At 45.1% G+C, this 17576-nt stretch overlaps 1 protein-coding gene across 18 annotated transcripts in view; it reads right to left on the bottom strand.

Moving 5' to 3' along the window:
• ANKS1A (ankyrin repeat and sterile alpha motif domain containing 1A) overlaps positions 1-17576 on the bottom strand; it is a 188300-nt gene that overhangs the window by 75100 nt on the left and 95624 nt on the right. For all 18 annotated transcript variants that reach the window (XR_012897912.1, XM_075910428.1, XM_075910417.1 and 15 more), the window contains 2 exons: positions 16682-16814; positions 13671-14245 (listed from right to left, as the gene is read on the bottom strand). Coding sequence is in view for 17 of the 18 variants with exons in the window: in XM_075910428.1 (XP_075766543.1) it covers positions 13671-14245; positions 16682-16814 (708 nt within the window). In the remaining variant the exon portion in view is untranslated. The remainder of the gene's footprint in view (positions 1-13670; positions 14246-16681; positions 16815-17576) is intronic.

Genomic DNA, 17576 nt, shown 5'->3' with positions numbered 1-17576 from the left:
TTAATCTTGACGGCCTGAAAACTTAATGCTGTTCTTATTAATCCAAAGAGAAGTTATGAAAACAAGTCAGTTGTCCGAAAGCAAATTAAGTACATAATAACAAACTTAATAGTTAGCACATTTTGTCCTTCTGTAGCTATATATATATATATATATATATATATATATATATATATATATATATATTCCTCCAAACACAGCTACGCATGGACTCCCTAGATTTGTCAATTACTCATTTCAGTGCATTCTCCAACTGTTCATTACTGATATGGAAGCACATCCTCTTTCTGGTTTAATATGGTCTCAGAGAAACACATTTGCATCCGGGTTAAATGTTGGTTTATATTACCCTGCAGTTTACATTTCAGTATCAATCACAAAACAGAGAGCCCAAACAATTTTTTAAACAGAATTTGTAGCACAATTTCAGAGGGCACCTCTGTTCACAAGACCACTATCCCTCTACATTTATGCAGATGGACTCTGACCTAGCAAAAACCAGTAAAATTCGATATTACACAAACAATAGCAAGAGGGGACTGTGAAATTGAAAACATCTTGTCAGCATCGGTTTAGAATTTCCTTCCCAGCAGTCATTTTACATTGCATTCACTGAGAGTCCACTAATCTGTGCCCCTGCATTTTCAGAACACCTTTCAGCCAAATGCATCAATTTAAGATACATAACACGAATTGCAAGCTTCTCCGCTATCATAACCATGTATGTATTTGTACAGCATCTACCATAATGGGTCTTTGGAGCCTTCAGACCCTACTGTAAGATTATTCTATAAAGGGATCACTTCACGAGTTACTGAAATGCAGCCACCTCTGGAATAGAATTTGGCAGCTAATTAATAGCACACAGCAACACTACAGAACTATTTAAGGGTACGTCCACACAGCAGTGTTTTTTCAGAATAGCTAATGTTATTCCAAAATAACAGAGCGCATCTACACTACAAGCCTTTATATCAAAATAATGTCGAGCTGGAGGACTTATTACTTATTCAACTCCTGTATCCCTCATTTCATGAGTAAGGGAAGTCAAAGGAAGAGTGTTCTTCCTCTGACTTCCTGCTAGGTAGACACGGCCAAAAGCCGAAATAAGCTATTTTGACTTCAGCTACCAACTGACGTAGCTGAAGTTGCGTAGCTTAATTCGACTTTAGCCCTGCTGTGAAGACATACCCCAAGAGAGGAAGTGAATATTTAGTTTATTTTCTCTTCCAGCTTCAATTAAGGTAGGCAGAAGGCAATTAGAGAGAATTTGGCAAGTGCATTAGCCTTGAACATCAATGATTTTGGATAAAGTGCCATAGGATCTAAAATGATCAAATTGGTGGCATATATTTTTTAAAATTTTCATTACACAGCATGAATAATTTACACTAGCTGCACCAAAAGCTTCAATTCCAGAATGTTGTATTAATATGCTACTTAGCAGTTCAAGAAAACCTGAAACCACAACTCAAGCAGCTATCCAACAAACTGAAGTTATATTATTCCAGCATACAGGAAACTAACTTTAGCTACATATCCAGCCTAGTGCCTGTGATTAAGAGCTACAAATGGGAGGCAGAAAGAACAGATGTCATTCTGCATTTAGATCTGTATTTTGAGCACAAACATAACTCTGTGCAAAGGCATAAGAATTCCCCCAGATGCAGTAGCTGATCTTTAACCAGAAACACTGCTACACAGGTATAGGATATGATTCAAATAATGAACCATATCCAAATATTCCCAGATACAAACCTTGCTGTCAGATCATGTATTTCCATTTCTTGAGAAATGCACTTCTCAGATCAAAACACCTTTACTAAAAAGTGAGATGTCTGTGCATTTGACAGAAGGCTGAAACCATTCCTATCAGCATGATTTGTACACCTGTGCTCCACAGTCTATAATCATCTCCAATTGTTTTCTTGGCACAAAAAACTCCCAAGATGTTTGTTTTGACTTAAAAATTCTTTGTAGTTTAAATGGAAGGGCCAGGAGCAGGAGCTAGCAGCTCCAAGTGTGGAGGTGCAAGTGAGAGCAGAAACCATCTCCTCTCCACATTTTGGGCTCCTCCTGCTTAATCGGTTAACTGGTTAAACCTAATTGCAAGCAGTGTAATAGTGATTATACATGCAAAGCCGTAAAAGTACTGGCACACAGCATGAGTCATACTGGCTTGTCAGAACAGATAACTTGTTAAACACACAAGATGTAATTTCACTAAGCACAAAATTAACTATTTTTGTCCTCTTTCATTTAGCACTTTTTGGTGTGTGTACACATACACACACACACACACACTTTGTCAATCCAATTGTTTTTAATTCTTTATCAAAACAAAATCCTCAATTTTCAAAATTATATTTAAAAATTAAATATGTTACAACAGGACAGTTATGCAATATCTGCTAGCTGTGGCAAAACAAAATAAACCTAAAACCCACAAAATCCTGACGGTTCTGGGATTAGAGAGAAAGCCCAGGACTGCAGAGACTTTAGGTACAATTCTCTTCTACAGATTTCCTGATGACCTTGAGCAAGTCAAGCCCTCCGTGCCTCAGTTTCCCATCTGAAACATGTGACTAGCACTTCCTTACCCCACAGGGGGGTTACGAAGAGACAAACATTAAAGACTGCAAAGCACTTGGACGTACTGATAAAAAGGGCTACATAAGAAGTAGGTATGGTCAGTCCTCATTCAGCTAGTTATTTAGGCATATGAGCAGTTAATGGTACTCACACGGCTTAAAATTACCTATGTGCTTGGTACCAGCTGCACTAGGACCTAAGAGAGCTGATCTTACATGGGTGAAAGGACATGACAGAGGTGCAACAGTTTTATCTCAATGTTGATACTAATGAACCATCAAAAGAGATGAGTCAATTCAACCGCATGCCTACAATTCCTGGGAGTGGAGCAATCTGACTTGACTGTAGAACATTACACTCCATCCCAATTATTTACGTGAAAGTGGGGCAAGGCAAAGTTGTCCAGTCCATAATTAGACATGAAGTATTAATTCATCAGCTAAATAATTCACTCTGGGGAACACATGCATCCAAGAGATTTCTGACTGACAAATCTCTGCTGGACTGTGTGTTTTCTTTATCTAACAAATCTAAAACATGCATGTTTTAGTTGCAGCTCTCTCTAATACAGGTTGAACCTCTAGAGTCCAGCAACATGCATGGTCTGGCATGAGATGTTAGTTGGATGTCCACTTATGGGTGTGGTCAAATTTTCCACAGTCCCATCAATTTTGTTTACAGCTACTAGTCCTGACTCTGTTCTGTGTTGTTATTTAGCTCTCATTTAGCCCTAAATGTCTTCAAAGAGCCCCGTAAGCAGTGGTACGTACATGCTGCTAAGCAATATTGACCTCCTGTGGTTTGGCAAATTATCTGGTGTGGCACCGGTCAAGCCCAAAGGTGCTGGACAGGAGAGGTTCAATCTGTACTCCTTGAAGAAACTCTCGTTGAAAGGGTTAAAACTAGAACACAAAGCTGCCACATCACTTTACAGAGCTGGTGCAGGGAATCAGCATGGAACACAGAACTTCATTAGAAATTCAGCAGGGGAGCTGCTCAACTGATGCGGAGACAACTGTAAAAATGGTGTTTTAAGAACTACCAGTAGCAGGGTCTGAAGTAAATTCTCAATGGCCTGGCCAGTTCCCTGCTATTGGCACGTAGGGCCCAGGCCACATTTTTCTCATTGACAGACAAGCCTAGAAAACAAACTAGTTCACAAAACAAATATTGTAGTGTATTACTGTGACATCACGAGTGTAAAAGTTGAAATTCTTTATGCTAAGGGGCAGGAGAAAGGTGGTGCAAAAAGGCTACAATTTACACACTGAGCAGGAAAACCCAGGACACTGGCTACCATATATTTATATATGTGACTTACTGTGCCAAGAACACAGGCCTCTTAATCAATAAAGGCTGCTGTTAATGCATCAATAATTCTGAGCCATGAACTGCCTCTGTAGAGTCAGACAAGAGAATTGACTGTATAAAAAACTAGTTTTTCCAGGAACCTGCAACCAACAAGAGAAAGCTGTCTCAGAGGGGCAGCCGTGTTAGTCTGTAACTTAAACAACAATAGTCCTCTAGCACCTTAGAGACTAACAAACATGTATAAATAGTATCATGAGCTTGCGTGTGCACAACCTATTTCCTCATGATACTATTTATATATGTTTGTTAGTCTCTGAGGTGCTACAGGACTATTAATGTTTTTTAGGGGAAAATGTGGTAGCTCTCACTATCATGAGGTGATATTTACTCTTCTGGTAAGACTTAACAGGGAGAATACTGAAAACAAATAAGGAAGTACTTATTTATACAAAAACAATGATGAGCCCTCTGGCACCAGAGACAAACAGATTTACTGGGGCACAAGCTTTCATCAGTAAAAACCTACTTCCTTAGATGAAATGGAGTGGAAATTACAGAGGCAGGGATATATGTACAACAAAATGTGGAAGTTGCTGATCAAGTGTAGGACCAGTATTGATTAGGCTAATTAAGTCAGAGTGCATGTTGCTTACTCACAGCAGTTGATGGTAGTGTGATAACTAATTTAAATCTTCATTCACTCCTAATCTGATTGTACTGAATTTGCAAATGAATTTCAGTTCAGCTGTTTCCCTTTGTAATCAGGTTTTGAGTAGAGGGATGGCTTCTTTTAATTACATTATTGAATGTCCAGATTTGTGTACATTACCTTTCACTGTATTTTTTTTTTGTCCATTTATCCTGCGATGCAGAGACTGGTCAAACCCCTGCCTCTAACTTCCACTCCAATTCATCTGGGGAAATGAGTTTTACTGATGAAAGCTTATGCCCTAATAAATCTGCTAGTCTTTAAGGTGCCACAGGACTAGGGATGTTAAATTTAGTTTAATAAACTAATTGACTAGTTGTTGGATTTTCCATTGATTAGTCAATAAGCGGGGAAGCTAACCCCGCTGCGACTCTGCCTTTAAAATGTATTAAGAGCCTGTTGGCCATTAATACATTTAAAAGCCTAAAGCACTGAGGGAGGAGGAGGGAGGAAGAAACCCAAGCATGAGCCAGGAATCAGCTGTCCCTGGCTTGAGCCAGGTCCCCCCCCAACTGCACTTAGGAATTTTCAATGTATTAAGAGCCAGCAAGGCATGAGCCGGAAATCAGGTGATTCCCAGCTCACGCCTGGTCCCTGCCACCCCAGGCAGAGACAATGGTGTGGGGAACTAGCTCCTGTTCCCCTCCATTACTGGCTCTGATGGGGGGGGGGGGGAGAGGGGAGAAGTGACTAGTAGAGGGACCAGTTGACTATCTGATAAGCTTTTGCTTATCAGATAGTCAACTAGTCACTTAGGGTATGTCTACACTAGCCCCCTAGTTCGAACTAGGGTGGCTAATGTAGGCATTCGAACTTGCAAATGAAGCCCAGGATTTAAATATCCCGGGCTTCATTTGCATGTTCCCGGGCGGGCGCCATTTTAAAAACCCCTTAGTTCGAACTGACTGCCCGCAGCTACACATGGCAGTCAGAAGTTAATCTGAACTAAGGGGATTTAAAAATGGCGCCCGCCTGGGAACATGCAAATGAAGCCCGGGATTTTTAAATCCCGGGCTTCATTTGCAAGTTCAAATGCCTACATTAGCCACCCTAGTTCAAACTAGGGGGTAGCGTAGACATACCCTTACATCCCTACATAGGACTCTGCGTTTTTGCTGATACAGATTAACATGGCTACCCATTTGAGAGTCATAGAATCATAGAATAATAGGACTGGAAGGGACCTCAAGAGGTCATCGAGTCCAGCCCCCTGCCCTCAAGGCAGGACCAAGCTCCGTCTACAGACAATGCCTTCACACAATAATGTCAACTTGTGGAATTCACTTCCAGGGGATATTGTGAAGGCTGTAAGCACAGCGGGATTAAAAAAAGAATTACCTAAGTTCCTAGAGGATAGGCCCATCAGTGACTTACTCAAAATGGTCAGGCTTGCGAGCACATGATCAGGGTGCCCCCAAGCCTCCAACTGCCAGAAGCTAGGACTGGATGACAGGGAATGGATCACTAGCTAATTGCCCTGTTCTGGTGAGGCCCTCTGAAGCATTTGGCATCACCGACTGTCAGAAGACTGGACATTCCATGACCTAGTACCATTGGTGTAACCCAGCATGGCCATTCTTCTGCTAGTACTTGGTTGTCTTATTCCACTCAGAACTGATGCCTTCAATGTTATGCATATAACAGGAGCAAGTGCTGTAAATTTAGTTAAGCGACATTGACCCAGAAACCACTTAAAAATTACCCTGAATTCTCAAAATTCTATCTGAGAGTTCACATGTGGGCAATTTTCTGCCTGTCTAGGCAAGTCAATCAACTGTCCCACATGACAAGCAGTCAGGAACCCCAAGACTGCAGAGGAAGCATGGTTTTATTTTAGGCATGTGTGTTCGAATATGCAGCTAAGTCACTGGATAGGAACACAGGCTGCCCAGTACTGAGCCACCCGGCTCCCAGAGCAGAAAGAAAGGTGATAAAATCATCGCAAGCTACATCACTGCAGCTCACGTAGCACTGGAAGAAGAGCTGAGAGCAAAGAGGGAGCTGGAGATGAACATTTATACTTCAATAGATCAATATGAAGCTCAGTAATGGAGGCAGAAAACAGGCACAGATGCAAGAGTATACACAACTGCCTCAAGTCGAGTAGGCCAGCGTGTCAAGCCTCAGGATTTCCTAATAAGAATACTATCCACCTTGGACCGCCTCAGCCTGGCCGGACCAAGCAGGCTGTGAACTCTGGCACTGTTTGATTGCTTGCTTACAACTCCACAGACGGAATCGTGCTTACCAGTTCTTCTGAGCAAAACGAGTTGATTCAAATGCTTTCAGATGGCTATTAGATCAGAATCCCCAACCCAGACTCCTCACCACAGTTCACAGCCACATGCTCTGATCAAGAAAACCTTGCTGCAAACCTTGCCTTTTCTTTGACAAATGAAACATCACAGTCATTTACAAGGTAGGCTCCATATCCATCAACATGCTTATCGCCATATCTTCCTGTTTCCTAGTCCTACGCTGTATGCAATGGACCCACACTGCCTACCCAAGAGGTTTGGCAGTTCCTGTTTATACATAAACATCCAGGCAATCAGCAGTAACTGTTACATTTACACAGGAGTCAAACAACATTAGAGAGCAGCTCTCTCCAATGTCCTCCCAGATACTGGTTTGCAGTTGCCGTCTCTCAACACAATTTGAACTGGATATTCTCTATCCTAAGCTGTGCGTACTGTTCCAGGGAAGTGTTCAATACTAGCTATAAGTTTCAACCAAGGTGGCTGTATTTCCAAAGTGGATAAACTGATTTCTGTGCAATGGTAGATGAAGGCATAAACATAAAACCATTAAACATTATTTTGCAATCAGTTTTCCAGGATGAATCTGGGGATGGAGGTGTCAAGGCTTCTTCAAAGCATATGGACTCAGACAGATGCAGAGTGAGATCTGAAACTCTTAAAGGGGAGGAAGGGAGAACAGAAGCACCAGCTAACATGCTCCTGAAGCTGGGGCTGGCAGCATCTCTCTGCCTGGCACCAAACAGTCCCCTCCCCTTGAGAAACCTAACAGTTTATTCCCTCATATAAAATGCAGTGTGCAGTGACTGCTATGTGCTCATCTCACAGCTGCTAAATATTCATGAATCAATTATGAAAAACAAATTTATCACTTGAGCCCGTAGCCAAGCCTGGAAGGATTCAAATATTTATGCTAACGAGAGACTCCACCACATGCAATTCCCTCTCTTGCCCAACTTGATTCCCATTCAAGCGAGGGATCAAGCAGGATTGGCTCCTCTCACTGGATGCTGCACTGCTGTTTGGTTTGATAACGCCTGCACCTGGCTTGCAAGGAGTTTGTATCAGATGATGACAGCAGAAGGGGAGAAAGCGTGCGTTCATGTTCACATGAAATAGCTAGTGGGTCAGAAGACGGAAAGGAAACTGATACTAAACATGCCTTTGTAGCACTGAGCACAAAGTCATATTATTTGGACCAGGGCTATGGAGTAGGAGAGCTGCTCTCCCTCCACTGCAAGTCAGCAAGAAGAGAGATCCTTGCCAGATGAAGCATTGCTTCCCCATCGCACTCTTGCTGAGATGGGTACCACCCTCCACTTCCAAAACAAGGGGATTCAGTCATGTGGAAAGGGACTCACAGAGATGAGCCTGAGAAGAGATCCAACTCTTTAATGCAAAATTGATCTTCACAAACGACGGGTTTTATTTGGCACTATCACAAGCAGCCCAAAAGCAACATGGGCTCTTTGCCCCCAGCTTTTCATCTGCCTCATGTGTTCACCAAGGTCACTCCTCAAACACCCGACTCCACGAAGATGCAGGACCACTTTTAGTGAAGTTGTGATGGGTTCTATCAACTCTGCACTCGGCCCAAAGAGGTTAGCCTGGCTCAGCTGGCTGATAAGGCCCCATCCCCACAGCCCTGCTGGAAATGCTCCAGCTGGAGGCCAGCTATAAAGGCTTCTGGAGCAACTCAGTCAGGGGGCTGACAGTAGCAGGGGACACAGAAGACACAGGAGCTCCAGGGGAGGAAGCACAGCTGGGCCAAGCAGTGGTGCCCAGGCCAACAGGGACTATGGAGGAAGCCCCCAGACAGAGGACCGCCCACAGGATAGCGGTAGGAAGTAGCCCAGTGTGGGGAATTATTCTCTGAAAACATCCACTCAGTGTGCAATGGCAGTCAAAGCAAATAGAACGTTAGAAGTAATTAAAAAAGGGATAGAGAATAAGACAGAGAATATCTTATTGCCTCTATATAAAGCGATACTACGCCCACATCTTGAATACGGTGTACAAATGCGGTCGCCTCATCTCGAAAAAGATATATTGGCATTGGAAAAAGGTGCAGAAAAGGGCAACAAATGATTAGGGGTTTGGAACGAGTCCTATAGGAAGAAAGATTAGAAAGATTTGGACTTTTCAGCTTAGAAAAGAGGAGACTAAGGGGGATTATGATAGAGGTCTATAAAATCATGACTGGTATGGGAAAAGTGAATAAGGAAAAGTTATTTTCTTATTCCCACAATCTAAGAACTACGGGCCACTAAATGAAATCAATAGGCAGCAGGTTTAAAACAAAAGCAAGTTTTTCTTCACTCAGTGCACAGTCAACCTGTGGAACTCCTTGCCATAGGATGGAGTGAAGACTAGAACTAACAGGGTTCAAAAAAGAGCTCGATAGATTCATGGAGGTTAGGTCCATCAGTGGCTAGTAGCCAGGATGGATAGGAATGGTGTCCCTAGCCTCTGTTTCTCTGGAGGTGTCTGACAGGGGAGGGATCATGTGAGGATTGCCTGTTGTGATCCCTCCCTCTGGGGCATCTGGCATTGGCCACTGCCGGCAGACAGGATACTGGGCTAGATGGACCTTTGGTCTGACCCAGTCTGGCCGTTCTTATGGGATTCCCTGCCGAGCTTGCAGTGGACAGCTTCAGTACTGACAGGACCCTGGGTTGGGGCCCAGTGGAGAGGGAGTGCCTGTGTCTCCCTACCTTTTCCTCACCTATCCCACATGGGGAGCTTCACCTATTCTTCTGCCACTGGCTACTAGGCCAAACAATCTGACTTCAGTGGAAGTGCATAGACTCTGACCGCTAAGCTGTACTACCCTGAACACAGGGGAATTGTATTGATGTTTGGACTGCTGGACTATACAACTGTGTCCCCAGGAGGGGGAGGCATATTGACTCTGTGGCTGCTAGGCCTTCTTACCCTGAGCCTGGAGAAGTATATTGATGCTGTGGCCACTAGGCCATACTACCCTGATCACAGGGGAGTTGTGCTCACTCTCTGGCCGGGGGAGACTTGTTGCCCCGAGGGAGGAGTGAGCAGTACTATAGACTCTGGCCATTAGGCCACACTGACCCCAAGACCGCCTGAGGGGCCACAGCAGGCCAACTGCCGCCTTCAGCAGTGAATGGGCAAGGAGCCTCTCGACAGAAGTCACCGAGTGAGACTGATTTGTAATGTTTGCACTGCACAGAGTAACACAGACAGGGGCTCTCTTCCCCCATAGCTATCTGCATAAATATTAACATTAATGGAACAACATGCGTAAATCTGCCATGCACCGAGGGGAGACTATCCCACTGCCAACACTCTCACTGCTAACAGTCAAAGGCACAAGACATCCAGGCTCCATGAGGTTTTACATTAACCAGACACTCATTCAGAGGCTGTAAATTGCATTCTAATTCACCAGCGGATGCATTAACTCATCCAAGGGACCAAGCAAACCTTTGGAGAAGACTAACAAGTTCTTACATCTTCTCACTACAGCTCTACCTGCCACCAGACCAGTGCCTCAACTGCCCATTCATGTCGTCACAATACAAAGCTGCAGCTGTTTCCTTCTCTTTCTAGGGTGCATTTTGGGGCTGGTGCAAAGGGCAAAGTTAGACATTTCTCACCTGCAGGGAGGATACAATACGCAACATTTTTAAAATGGAAACAAGCATAGGCCTTCGCTCAAGCATGCAATGAGCACGTTTCACTTCAACTACCCCTCCAGACCTGTCCTTAGGACACACACTGACCGGTGTCTCTCCTGAGCAGAAATGCAGCACATCCAGTAGAAGTGGCTGGACACCCACCTGATGAAGTAACTGCCAGTATTTAGCTCTTCTGCAGTCCTTTTCCTCAGTAGATCGCTAAGCACCCTCCAAAATGAGACTGACATCATTATTTCCATTTTACAGAAAAACAGAGCCACGGGACTTGGTCAAAGTCAGCAGCAGAGCTGGGAATAGAGTCCAGGTCTCCTGCACCCTACATTACTGCTCTATCCGCTGAGCCACACTACCTTACAAAATGATGCTTCTAAGAGGCAGGCATGCTAGCCCAGGAATCCAGCTATAAATGAGGCTTATTAAGCCATCTACCCAACCCTATTGCAATGCGTGATCTGAGCGCTGCAGGCTTTCAAACACCCGAAAATGCCCTGCACAGCAGTCTCTCTGAAGGAGGTCATGGGGAAACAAGTCAGGACAAAGGGAAGCACCGATGCCCCATGAGGTTTAAAAAGAAAAACAAAGAGTTAATCAGATCCTCAGCAAATCCTATAGATGCCCAAGGCACAGAAGCTGTGGGGAAAAGAAAGCATAACAGGGCTGCATCTTCACTGGGCATCTAGATGCTGCTGCCATCTCATGATCCAGCCCCTCCACCCCAATCCATCCCTTAAAACATTAAGATTTTGAAAATGAAGTTTTAAATTAGAACAGCTGATTTTAAAGTTTAAGGGTAGGAATCCTTGACATTTACTCCATCCAGCCTTCTCTCCCCAGATCTTCTAGTCTGAAACTTTACCTTCCCTATACAACACTGGACTTTTCGGGAAGTCTCTGTTCCATCTAGTGTTAACATGGCAACTGGCCCTGCAACCTACCTGCAAGCAAGCATGGAGATGGGTAGGCAAGTTTGAAACTCAAAGCAGGGAAGCCCTAGCAGGTCTTGCTACAAGTCTAACCACTGTAGCAACGTAAACCTAAAGGCACAGAGAGCTCGGCTTTCCCTTAGGTCAGGGGTGGCCAACCTGCAGCTCTTCTCCCCCAAAATTGTGGCTTGCAAAGCCCCCTTCCTTCCCCTGGTGCTCACTGGGGTGGCGATTCAAAATGGCGCCCAGGATGGCGGCCGTCGACGGGAGCCTGATATGGCCAAAAAGCCTAAGCTTGTTTTAAAGGGGTAGCCTTTAAGAATTCTGGGCGGCTCTTTTTTTTGCTCCACAATTCTGCTGCAGCTTTCACATTTTTTCCCGCTGCTGTTAGGCTCTCTTTGTTAAACGGGTTGGCCATCCCTGCCGTAAGTCATTTAGTGCTCCTCTGGAATCAGCTATCAGGGCAAAGGGAGGCATTTCAAATTAGAGATGTGACGGGTTAACCAGTAAGCATTGCCCTTACTGGGTGATGCTTACTAGTTACGGTGAATCGGTGGCCCCAGACGGGCTGGAGCGGCCCCCCACCTGCACCCATTTAAGTGGGTTAACCAGTTAAACACGTTGAACCAGTTAAACCGATTAAACAGGATTTTACATCCCTATTTCAAATCAGCAGCACAGCAAAATAACTGAGTCCCAACATGTCAATCGTTCGCTTAAGAATCAGTCCCGTCTAACCCTGGCATTATTTGTCCCAGTTCAGCAACAACTGCTAAGTCACTGTAACCAAGAGAGCTGTGGAGGAACACCCAACACACGTGAAAGTCTCCTGGAAGGAAAAAGGGGAGCATGCCCACAGACACCAGCCCTGTTACCACAGAGGATTTTTTAGCTGTATTTTCTGAGTATATCCCTTCTTCCTGGAATAAATTTCACCCATCTGTCAGCATGTAACTAATAAAAGGTAATATGTGATTTAGATTACGCAGAGGCTGAGTCCCAATCAATACACACACGGGCTGAGCAAGGAGTACAGTCACTGATATCACTAGAACGCAACAAACACCTCCCAATGGGGACAGGATTCCCTTTCGACCCTCTATTAACAGGCCTGGCACGCATGCGGCCTTCATAAATCTGATTCTCTCCCAGGGAAGGTTTCCCTTTCTGTTCATTTCTTGCATTACTCGGTTGTTCTACCACAGTGGCAGGCAACCTGTGGCCCAAGAGCCACAAGTGGCCTATCAGGGTTGTATGTGTGGTCCATGAGAGGGTGTGTTTTCCCACCACTATTACTGAAGTGACATGTGCGCCAAATGAGGTGTGTGCTGATGGCCTACGATGTTGACAGAGCGTGCGCTCCCTCTGTATCCAAAGTGCTGCTACGGTTCAATTGGCGCAGCCCGCAAAATCTAGGTATGTAAGTGCAGTTGGCAAAAACGACCCTGTCCTGGTTACAAGAATCTTGCAGCCCACTGAGATGAAGGACCACTCCTACAGCCCACTCACTAGCCTGGGTTGCCCATCAGTGCTCTACAAGCACGGACTCATCTCCAAAGAGTGTTCCAGTAATGCTGCAGTGCAAAAACTTCAGAGCAACACTCTCAGTTGAGTGGCTCACTCAGGCAAACTTCTTAAGCATGAAATATTTAACCAATGTAGGGCCCCTCCCTTCTGCACTCCACTCAAGTAACTTCTAACCCGCCTCTGAACTCTTAAGACATGAGCTACATCCAATAAATATGCCAAGCCTTCCAATTACTCTGTCTCCCACCACTCTCACCCACCTCCCTTTCCGCAGGCAATGGAGACCTAGAAATGGGACCCACCCTCCTTCCTTTTGGGCTGGGACACTCCAGAGGGAAGGACGAGAAAAGGGGATGCTAAAATGAAAGCTCTCCTTTTGCCAACAAAATCCATTCCAAAATGAACCGAGACACACGCCCAGAGAAATAAAGCCCATGATATGAACATTTCCAAATGTTTAAAAATGCGTCATTCCTTACAGTCCCCAGCCAGCTGTGATTATGCCTATCTCCTGGCATTCAACCACTGAGAAGCTTATTGCACTTAAAATAGGCAAATAATGGGGTAGGCACAAAGGAAGGTGAAAAATCCTTCAAACTCCCACTCCCTGAAACAAACTTCATAGGATGCATCTCATACAGCTCATTAAGGGTTAGTAAGCCAAGGTCAGTCTTACCTCATCCCACTCTGAAGCAAACGATGGAGATTTTTCCAGCCTTTTCTTCCCAGTACTGCAGTTAGAGAGCGATTCGCTCCGACTCCCCATGGCATCGTCCTCAGTCGGCGAGCAGGTTAGGAGGTCAGAGTCTGATTTGGACAAGCTACGGCTGAGTTTGAGCTCTGCTTTGGGCTTGCCTGCGAGGGGGCCTCGTGACCCAGCACCACCTCTGTCTCCTTCCTCTGCACCACCAGGGTGCGGCAGCCCCTGAGGAGTCACTGTAGTTTCCGGTTCCGCCTGTTGGATGTTTTTGTGCAGGACTGTTGCGTAGATCGCTTTCTGGTTTTGGTCCGGAGAGCTGGTCCGTACTGATCCAGAGGCAAGCAGATCAGCATCCTCCAACTGCATAGCAGGTGAATGGCCAGTGCCCTCCGTGCCTCCTTTGGCTACAGAAGAAATGAGTCTGAAAGGGTCCTCGTTTATCTCACACACCGGGGAAGAGCCATGGAGTAACCCTGAAAACTGCTCTGGCACCTGGATGTCCTGGATCTCTGCAGAATCTTGGCTCCGGCTGCCACTGCTCCTCCTGTGGTCTTCAGGGGGACGGAGACAGAAATGAAGAGATTAAAAAACACGGAAGAGAAGCAAAACTCCACCTCCCCTGGTGAGAGAGGGAGCGATAGAGAACAGTTCAGTATTGTTTAAGTACTCAACTTGTACCCAAAGTCCCAGCATTTATGAAATTCCAAATACTGCCCTGATTTATGCAATCTGGCAGCTTTCCTTGTTGTTTTATTCCTGTTAACACTAACAATCAGGCCTTGCTATATAAGGCCAGGAGAAGTGCTAACCATATCCTGCAGAGAGGGAGAGGGAGGTAGCGGAGAGACACACACTCCTGGAACATTTGATACATTTCTATAAAGGCCAAAGTTTTATTTAGAGCAGCACCTCCCTATTCTTGGCTCAGACTGCCGATGGGAAAACTACTAGGCTGCAGTTAACCTGCAAAGTTCCAAAATCCCTTTCCAAAAGAGAGCGGATTTCTGCTTTGCAGACTTCGGGACTCAACTTCTCTTACTCAAGGCAGTTGGGGGACAGGTGGTAACATCCTGCTCCACCCACCAAAGAGTCTTGTTCCTGTTTACTAACCACTCAATATACAAGAGAGTCTGATCTACTAATGCAGCAAGCTGCTTGCAGTACTCACTGTCCCAGAAATCTGACACTATTCCTCTGCTACTAATGCAGTGACATCCTTAATATCAAATACCAGAGCCCCGGATAAATTGTGAATAATTGATTGAAGCCAACTCCCAACTGGCACACAAAAACAGAGCTACACATGCCTTATTCATGTGTGAATTGTAACTTTATGGGATTTTAAGACGCTTGGCAAGAACTATCAGTTTCTGATCTGTGTAGCCAAAGTTTATACACCTGTCAGTGACAGCTAGTATTCACATACTGTAACCACTAGAACTTAATGCTGGGCTTCCTTTTTAGCAACAGGTTTGATTTATTCATTTGCAAACATTAGTTCTTGGATTGTATAAATGTAACATGTCCTTTTTCCTGGAAAGGAATAGCAAACGTGATTAGCAGTTCACATGTGGAAGCTACTTTAGACATGGATGTCACAAGTAACATGCGTTTGATTCAAGAAAAAGTGGGTGCTGTAATATCTTTTATTGGCCCAACATTTGTTGATGGAAGGGACATGTTTCTGAGCTTCCCATAGCTCTCTCAGGTCTGGAGAAAGTAGCCGGAGCGTGTCAGCTGAAAACTAGCATAAAGGATTTGGCCCACCTTGTATTTAGCTCAAACACTGGTTGTTTTTTCTAGAAATGAAAAGCTCTGCGAGATTCAAAAACTCATCTCTTCCACCAATAGAAGATGTTTCAGCAAAACATCCAGAGAACAACATAGCTACAGCAACACTGTAAATGTGTGTTCGATTCATTTTAATTTAGTCCCTTACACATTTGTTCCATAGAAATACATGAGACCGTTTGTACAAGCAGCAGCTTCTGCCTGAGAACAGAATCGCAGCACAGGTCCCAACGGAGGTGAGCTCGAAAGGGCAGTCCAGTGAGGGAACTTACACTTTTTCTTGCCTGTGTAAAGCCCCACTATGACCACTGCAGATACAAAATCCCCAAAACAAAAAATTCAGTAGGTAAAAATTCTAATGAAGTGAAGTACCTGGAAACGATTATCAATGCATGTAAATACAGAGTAAAGTCTGCAAACGAAACTGCTAATTGGGGAAAAAGGAGACTTCTGTGCAGTTACAAGACTTGCACTCTCTCTTACACACTTAGTCACGTGACCGTGTTGCAGGACCAGACCATGCGTTCGATATATCCCTGAGCCACATGACAGCTTTGCAAAGATACAAGGCTGTAACGTAAGCCAGAAATACATTAAGGACGTTCCATCCATCAAACAGCAAGGTCAAACCCTGCTCTAACCACAGCAAATCCTTTCATCTCGGATAACCATTCTCACCACAGGGGAAAGTACTGCACAGACTGGACCTTTGTCTTAACTTGAAGATCAAGAGTCTTGATGACCTTAGCAGCCTCTTCTCATTCCTTTTCTATTCCTAACTGCCCATTTCGTCAACGCCCCAGGTTAACATTTACTGGCATTTCTGTCCCGAGGCAGCTGGCTATAGTTTGTCGCGTGCTGGAAAACTTTGGCCCACACGCAACAGACTACTCCATCTCCCCTCACAAAGACTAACAAAGAGGCCTCTGTCAGAAGAGAAAACAGCCACCCATTCAGCCTGCTCAAATGAAGAGCCAACCCATGACCAGGACAGAAATATCTCAGAGAGGGTGCCAGGGAGGAAGTAGGCAAAGTGGGGGTTGTGGCAGTTGCAGAGAAGAGCAGATCAGCAGAGAAAGCCTTGAGGAGAAGAATATTTCAGGGCATTTAACACAAACCTGTACTAAACCCTCTCAGGTAAGCGAAGAAGCAGGCTTACTGTTTGGCCAAATGCATGACAAGTGTGAGATCCTTACCTGTTGAGGTCTCAATCAAGTGTGAATCAGGGTTTGGATAATCCTCGGAATGGCTAGAAGAGAGGTCGGAAGAAGCTTGGCGAGTCAACGGCCATTGACCATCGTGGGAAGACGTGCCTTTTCGGGGCTTGGCCTGCAAACACACCTTAGATTATGCCCATCACACGGCTAATATGGCAGGCCTGGGCAAAAAATGGTCCACAGGCTGGAATTGGCCCCAGCACAATCCTATTGGCTATTTTTTGTTCAGAAACTGGCCAATGGGAGCTGCCTGTTTCCATTAACAGGAAGCCAAGTAGTACCATGCCCCCTTCCCTCCGGGGCTGGAAGTTATTCACAGAACACATGATTGCAGCCTATGTGGGGACAGGACAGGCAGGCTGGCTGCTTCAGAAAAGTGCTGGGCTGCTGGCTGGTAAATCTCCTGGTCAGAGCCTGCCGCTCGCACCCCAGCCCTTCCCTTCCCCAACCGTCTGCCCCCCACTCTACATACTCAAATCCTCTGCCCCCCTCCTGCACCCATATCCCCTCCCAGATCTGACATCCCAAACCCCTGCCCCAGATGACAGTCCCCTCCTGTCTCACAACCCAACCCCTTGCACCTCAATCTCCTGCAGCCCCTCAAACTCCAATTCCCTGCCCTACATCACAATTCAACCCCCTGCACTCCAGTCCAGTGCCCCAGGTCACAACCACCTCCTTCACCCAAACTCCCTTCTGCTCCTAACTTCCATCCCAGATCTAGCACCTTTTCTGTTAATATCATGGAAGAGTGCGGCCCCAATCACTCTCCAAAAATCTTGCCCACCCCTGTAGTATGGTCACCTCCACTACAATGGTAAAAACAGGCCAACCATAGATCTGCTAAATAGGTAGAGAAGCAGATCATCTTGGA

This window comes from Pelodiscus sinensis, chromosome 27, assembly GCF_049634645.1.
Source record: "Pelodiscus sinensis isolate JC-2024 chromosome 27, ASM4963464v1, whole genome shotgun sequence".
In the NCBI taxonomy this organism is placed as follows: Eukaryota; Metazoa; Chordata; order Testudines; family Trionychidae; genus Pelodiscus; species Pelodiscus sinensis.
This window is presented reverse-complemented; position numbering and strand designations above follow the sequence as displayed.